Genomic DNA, 7,651 nt, shown 5'->3' with positions numbered 1-7,651 from the left:
CTCACCTGGGAGTTAGCCATGAAGCTTCTCTGAATCAAGAATAACTAAGGAAGTTAATAATTAATTCATCTAATCACAAAGAGGCTTCTAACTTTTTTGAAGCTATATAATTAGCCACCACACTATTTTTAATACAATTTTAATAATTTATATTTAATTTTAAAGATTTTTTAAAATTACGGTTAATTTTTTTAAAAAAGAATCAAAATAATTTCTTACTTATAGTTCAGAGACTAAATTAATAATTAACTATTTAAATTAATATCCACAGTATCATTTAACAGAAAATTTAACAGAAGAACTAATTTTACCAATTTTTTCAGTAGAGTGACGGAAATGCAATTTATTCCGAAGTATAAGGACTTCCCAGCACTTTCTATCTTACAAAAAGCCTTTTGACTTTTTGGTAAGAGAAATAGTTCGACATTTTGACTTTATTTACCTGTCTAAATATATTTAGATCCATAAAATATTATAATGAAGTTATAAATAAAATATGGGAAGCATAATCTTGACACGTGACGTAGAAAAGAATTTACAATTCTTAATTTATCGAGGAAATTTTTTTTTCTTTCATTTATTTTATTATTATTATTATTATTTTCTAAATGTTACTCAAATCTCTGCAATTTCTTAGCTAATCTCCCACTTGAATCGCATCGATTTTTTGTCTCTTTCTCTCAAAATAAAAAATAGAAAAAGTTTGTAATTCACTTTCTATCGCTTTCTCTCCTCCCAAACACTCTCTTCCTAACGTCCAAGGAAAAAAAAGCGATAACGAAGAAATCTTATGTAGTCCCGATTCTTGATTTTCATGAAGATCTAGGGTGTCCAACGCTTTCTCAGTTCCCAATCGAAGTTTCTCTTTTCATTTTTTTAATTAATTACTAAAATTAAATTCTTACCTTAAATCTGGTGTGTTTTTTAAAAGAAGATTAATTTATTTGGAAGCTGATTTTTCATTTGATCTGTGCGGAAGAACTTTGTTTGAGCTGCGTTTTGGTTATGCAAAGAAAAGGAAATGGAGGCAGTTGTTGTTGGAGATATAACGTGTTTAGATGCGGAGCTATTGCATCTCCAGGAGATGTCTCCTTTAGCTCTCAAATCCTATCCTGAATTCACTCAAAAGCTTTTCGAACAGTGGCTTTCGCTTCCTGAAGCTAACAAGCTGGTATACTTTTCGTTTTTCTAATTTCGAATCTTCGTTGTGTTTGATTTGAATTCTTTCCGTTTTGACACTTTAATTGAAAATGATTGATTGTTGTTGCCTCAACATTGTTCTAGTCAAAATGGCTTGGTTATTTGATGGTAAATTTTAAAATTTTTATGTAAAAAATTATTTTTTTATGATAATTAAATTATATTTCATGAAACATTACTTTGAGCTTATTACATGTTTCAGTTTGTTCATTATGTGTATATGTACCTGAATTTCGCATTATTAAGATATTTTAATGGATTAAATCAATGCGAAAAGAATATTGTGACATCCTATTGTTAAGTAGTGTTATCCTTACATTAACTGCTTAGTTTTCTTTGCAAATAGATTTAACTTGGTGGCTTAATGATTATAACAATACCCCATAATAGGTGTTGTATGATCTTGATTGATTAAATGATGTTGTTTTGTTCTTAAATATGGATTTTTCTCCTATTAGTGTCCTTGAAGCAGAGAATATGGAAGTAGTGTAACTTATTAAAATATTCCTCTAAGCATATGAGTGCTCCGGTGTTTAATTCTTGTTATTTTGTTAGGTAACATCATTGGTTAATGATGCAAAGGCTGGTAATCCCTTGAATGTTTCTGCAAACACTTCCGGTGGAGGCTCTCCCTCAAGCAATTCGTTACCTTCCATGTTTCCTGCTGGCAGTGCTCCTCCCCTTTCACCAAGAAGTACATCTGGTTCGCCTCGTATAACAAAACAAAGGGCTGGTCTTTCAAACTTGGGTTCTCCCCTGAAAGTAGTTAGCGAGCCTGTGAAAGAGTTTATACCTCAGGTTTGGATCTTTTTTAATTGATATGATATTTTCTTTCTCTATTGCTGTCCTTAGTTGTGTTTTATGTGCTATTCTTACCTTTCTATCATGAAGTTGCGATGACTTGAAATTGCCTCCAGTTTTACTTCAAAAATGGCCATCCACCTCCAAATGATCTAAAAGAACAATATATGTCTCGAATCAGTCAGTTCTTTGCTGGCCACCCGGAGGGACTACAACTGCAAGGTAAGAAACATGCGTGCTTTCCTTCGACAGATATTTCTTGAACTCATTTGATAGTCGTGTTTTACTTTCTATAATTTTCAGAATTCAAACTAGTGACCAAGGAAGTTTGCAAACTGCCTTCATTTTTCTCCCCATCACTTTTCAAAAAAATTGATGTTAATAGCACTGGTTTGGTCACAAGGTATGCCTTCTTGTTCATGGAATTTATATTTGTATCTTAAATCCATAATATTTTTTTGAGACTAGGATATTTCTTAGAAAACTATGAGAGTTTTATGTTTGGGTTTCTTTTCTGTGGTTAGGTGCTCAACTATGCCCGTCTTTGTTGGAGAACTATGTGTTATAAATTTAACTTTCTAGTTTAGGATCCGACTCCGACTCCGACTCCGACTCCTAATCTGTTACTGTTTCTCCTTGTAGTTGCTTGTCAGCTATGATGTGATTTAGTTCATTTTAGATGGTAGCTTTTTCTGAGTTTTACTCTAATCTGCTTGCAGAGATGCATTTGTTGATTATTGGGTCAATGGAAACTTGTTGACGAAGGATGTAGCAACTCAAATTTATACATTACTAAAACAACCATATCTCAATTACCTTGTTCAGGTCTTAAATCAACTGCAATATTTGTCAATATCTAACAGTCCTTGTTCAAACTTAACTTCTATACTTCTCAATTTGTCAGGATGACTTCAAACCTTTACTTCAAGAACTATTGGCAACTCATCCTGGGTTGGAGTTCTTACAGAGTACACCTGAGTTTCAGGAAAGATATGGTTTGTTTTTCATCTGTTTGATTCCTTTTTACTGTTCTCTCACTGCAATTGGATATTTTAGATGCTAGGCTTTTTCACTTTTATACCCCCTCCTTTTACAATATCAAAGGCATTTTACACAGATATTGAGTTGTTTCCGGACTGATTCCTTCATTAGGTGCTGCAACCACTAAGATTTGACCTTGTGAATCCTGTAAATGCATCTATTTTCATGTGAATTTCTATGAACGCCGTTTGACCTGTTTCTTTGATGAGGTAGCTCTGTCTATTATATGTTTGATAATGTATAATGCTATGTTAAAAATTATGAATGAAATGATGATCGCATATTAATAAAGCAAGACTGCAAAAGTATCCTTTGATTAACAGCAAGTGCAAGAATTTGGACATATCTCAAACAGAAAGAATAGGCGCATAGAAAACAGAATTGACATTCTTGTTTTGTTTGTTGGTTGTCTTTAGTAAGAATGATTGTGATGTAGCTCTCATTTTAGTATCTGGTTTCAATGGCTTAGCTTCCATTTTCTAAAATTCCTATTTTTAGGATGATGAATTCACACAAGAAATTCTTATAAGCAGACATATCTTTTTGGTTTAATATGAATTGTGCAGTAATCTTATGTCCATCTGAACATATTAGAAGACTGATTGTTGACAAATTGATTAAGTATGAGAGAGGTTGAAGTGGGAATATTTGTGTATACTTTTGCTACTGAAGGAAAATAAAATATCTTACACCAATTTATGCATTACAGCTTATTGATAATCTGTCTTAACATGTTAGGGTCCCATTCTATATGGTGCTTATTACTGCTTAAACATCAGTATAAACTTCTACCTGTGTTTTTCAATTGTTTGATAGTCTAGCTTGTCTCTAGTGCTTCCAAATATTAATACAACTTTTGTTTCACATTGCCAGCTGAAACTGTTATATACAGAATATATTACTACATAAATAGATCTGGGACTGGTCACCTCACTCTTAGAGAATTGAAACGTGGGAACTTGATTGATGCCATGCTACATTGTGATGAGGAAGAGGACATTAATAAAGTTTTGAGGTAGGGATTTGACTGAATCTCCTTCAATGCATTGAGTATAAACTGGCTTTCATTTTTCTTTCAAATTCCACAAGCTCATGAGTAAGTTTATATAATTGCATTTTGATACATGCATCTCTTCTACATTTTGATGCATGCTTAATACATCCTGTCTGATACCAAATAATCTTTTCCTCCTCTTTCAAAACAATTATCATCATATGTGCAGGTACTTTTCGTATGAGCATTTTTATGTAATATACTGCAAGTTTTGGGAGCTGGATACAGATCATGATTTCTTGATTGACAAGGAGAACCTTATCAGATATGGTAACCATGCGCTTACCTACCGAATTGTCGATAGAATATTTTCTCAGGTTTGTGAGTCTCATGATATTTTTGTTCCTTGGTCCAAACCACATTCTACCTGCACAAAGAAGTTCTTTATTAATTGAACTTTGTCTGTTCGACCATCCTCTTCTATTTTTTTTTTTTCTGTTTCATTGATTTGTTTATTTATTTACAAATATTGAACTTCCATATCATCTTAGGTCCCAAGAAAGTTTACCAGTAAGGTTGAAGGAAAGATGGGTTATGAAGATTTTGTTTACTTCATCCTTGCAGAGGAGGACAAGTCATCTGAGCCTAGTCTTGAGTATTGGTATCTTTTGTGCTCTTTCTTTGTAGACATAAGAATATCATAGTCTTGAATTTATTATGCCTCTACTTCATAGGAGCTCACTTTTTTGAAAAAGTCACCCAAAAAATTTGAAATAGCTTTTCTGCACTTCTCACCCAAAAATTCAGAAAGATCTGTCAAAAGAACAAATTTTGTAAATGTTTTGTTAGTAGCTTTAGAAATATTTGTAAATGATTCATTAGTAGCTTTAGAAATATTTGCCTTAATATTTTCTGCCCTGGGTATCAGAGGTTGAGAAATAGCATTGTGTTTTGAGGTGGTGGAGGTTATGAATGATCACATTAAGATTGGATTTCTGAGTAACTTCTTTTCTTGGCTCGTTTTCCCAATCTTATCATATTTTAAATCTCATTTTTGTGCCTTTGTTCTCTCTTGCGGAATACTCAAACATAGTTTGGCAGGATGGGAACTATACTATTACTAGTCAGTAATTAGCACATTTTCTTACTTTTATAGGTTCAAGTGCATAGATTTGGATGGCAATGGAGTTCTAACTCGTAATGAAATGCAATTCTTTTATGAGGAGCAGTTGCACCGAATGGAATGCATGGCACAGGAGCCTGTGCTCTTTGAGGACATCTTGTGTCAGATGATTGACATGATTAAACCGCAGGTTTGCCTTTTTATCATTACTCCCTTTTCATCTCCTTGACTGCTTAATAATAATATGGCACATATGGCAGTGTGTTCCTGGAAATGAATCATAGTACTTGTATTTCCTAAGTTCCCCTTATAATTTCAAACTTAGGTTGTGTTTACCATTTAGGTTGAAAAGTGCCATGTTCTCAAACCGAAAAATTTGGAAAACAAGCAGCTTTTCAAACCAAACCTTGATTTTAAACTGGAATTTTAAACCAAGTCAAAAGGCCAAAATTTTTAGCTTTTGGCTTTTAGAAAAGTGCTTTTCAATAAAATTAGTTTTTATCCCCTCGTTAAATCTTCCACTTTACAACATCATGTCCAAAATAGACTTTTTATCTTCCCAAAAGCACTTATAGACTGCAATGGTAAACACCATTGAATTTTTCAAAAGCACTTTTTCACGGCATTTTTCAATAGCACTTTTCACCTTCAATGGTAAACTGTTGCGTACAATTGTCCAGAGGTCAGTTTGTCTGTTTTCATTTTCCTCTTGAAGCATGTTATTCATGGCATTGCTGCTTTAGAATTAGATCATTTTGTGCTATTTAACGCTGAGTGAATTACACCTAGAACTGCCTTTTTACTATATGCTGGTTTAGTAGCTGAGTTTCCATTGAGTGCTTGTTTCATATACACTGCTAGTGAAGACTGACTATTTTACATGTTTGACAATTGAAATTTCTTGTTTGCAGGATGAGAGTTATATCATGTTGCGTGACCTGAAAGGTTCTAAACTATCTGGAAGTGTTTTCAATATCCTTTTCAATCTTAACAAATTCATGGCTTTTGAAACTCGCGATCCATTCCTCATTCGTCAGGTAACTGTGTCAGACACTTTCATCATTTATTTACTTTGAAAATGAACTGTATATTCATTACCCAAAAAGATGAACTGTATATCATCTTACTTGTATGCAAGTTTTGGAATAAAACAGGAGCGTGAGAATCCTACATTGACAGAATGGGACCGTTTTGCACATCGAGAATATATTAGGCTTTCAATGGAAGATGATGTTGAAGATGCCTCCAATGGAAGTGCAGAAGTTTGGGATGAATCACTTGAGGCTCCCTTCTAAGTTGAATAGGGTAAGCTTGGTCAGTTCTTCCCCTGCTTTTATAATATTTATTGATCTGGCTCTATGTTGTGTGTGTAAAAGAATATACGCTAATTGTTTTCCAGTTCTAGTAATGGATTGCATGCTAGGCATTTGTAGATGCATGAGATCAAAGAATAAAGCTAAAAGTAAAGGAAACCATTTATAATCCAGCAACCTGAAATTTCATCCAGACTCAAGAATAAATGTCTATTAATTTCTGATATCAATACTTATTTTTGTTGTGAATTAATTTTCTGTACAGGTGCTCAGAGAAGAGCTCAACGCACTTCTTCTATGCTGGGCACCAGAAAGAGAAATGTTGCCTTGAATCGACGAGGAAGCTACATCTAGTCTCATTGGAGGAACGTAGGATGTACCCTTGAAGCACCATTGACGGATTTTCAGGTTCAGCTAACAGGATGAATCACGCAATTGGAGGCTGACTTTATCCAAAGCACTCCCACCATCAACGAGTTTATGCAGGGAGGTAATTGATTAAAATCCAGATTTAAAGAAGCTCAGCACATTATTAATTACCCTTTCCATTCTCAAATTCTAAGATACAATCTAAGTCCGTCTAGTCCTCAGTTAAGTTCCGGTTGCTTTGTTTCATACTTGGAATGTTATAATTGAGCGTAGCAATTTTGGTTTGGATAAAGGTCGTCTAGCAATTCAATTTTAGTTGTTTTACCCTGTTCATTTTAATTTAGGACTCTATCAGTTAGCTCAGCTGTGCTATTGTGAACATAGGTTAAGTAACTGACTTATTTATCTGTGAATTCGAAAATTCCGTGCTTGTTATGATATAAAAAGATAGGAAGTAGTATTGAAGCTTTTTGGTACAGGAGAATTAGTATTGAAGTGCTATCACAAGTTATTGAACTTGTAACTTCCTTTTAGAATAAATCCATTTTTTTAATTAGAATAGGCAATAACAAATAAAATTAATAAGCTAACACATTTTTAGCATGGTTTTTGATCCGGACCGGTTGGATTGGGAATTGGTTGGGGCATCAATTCGAAGAGGCATCAGATTGGTTGATTCAGGAACCGGTATGGATTGGTTGAATCTGAATTTTTTATTTGTCAACATTTTTTTTATCTTTTATGAATTTTTTAATGATTTTCTTAATTGAACCGGATGAATCAATCAGATCGATGAATTGGTAATTTGGT

At 33.6% G+C, this 7,651-nt stretch overlaps 1 protein-coding gene across 2 annotated transcripts; it reads left to right on the top strand.

Annotated features, from left to right (window-relative positions):
- Positions 1-520: 520 nt before the first annotated feature.
- On the top strand, positions 521-7,306 carry LOC107893188 (probable serine/threonine protein phosphatase 2A regulatory subunit B''delta). 2 transcript variants are annotated; one of them, XM_016818114.2, is made up of 13 exons: positions 521-1,171; positions 1,756-1,998; positions 2,118-2,223; positions 2,305-2,404; positions 2,721-2,826; positions 2,906-2,996; positions 3,916-4,057; positions 4,266-4,413; positions 4,588-4,697; positions 5,193-5,349; positions 6,071-6,196; positions 6,314-6,464; positions 6,738-7,306. In XM_016818114.2, the coding sequence occupies exons 1-12, from the start codon at positions 1,022-1,024 to the stop codon at positions 6,452-6,454; spliced, it is 1,620 nt and encodes a 539-aa protein (XP_016673603.2). In that variant the 5' UTR covers positions 521-1,021; the 3' UTR covers positions 6,455-6,464; positions 6,738-7,306. The 2 variants fall into 2 exon arrangements, with proteins under 2 accessions (XP_016673603.2, XP_016673605.2); XM_016818116.2 differs by lacking the exon at positions 521-1,171 and having other exon boundaries at positions 1,786-1,998; positions 2,092-2,223.
- Positions 7,307-7,651: the final 345 nt, after the last annotated feature.

This window comes from Gossypium hirsutum, chromosome A13 (assembly GCF_007990345.1).
Source record: "Gossypium hirsutum isolate 1008001.06 chromosome A13, Gossypium_hirsutum_v2.1, whole genome shotgun sequence".
NCBI classification, from domain to species: Eukaryota; Viridiplantae; Streptophyta; class Magnoliopsida; order Malvales; family Malvaceae; genus Gossypium; species Gossypium hirsutum.
Note: the sequence above shows the minus strand (reverse complement) of the source record. Positions and strands in the feature narration are given on the sequence as shown.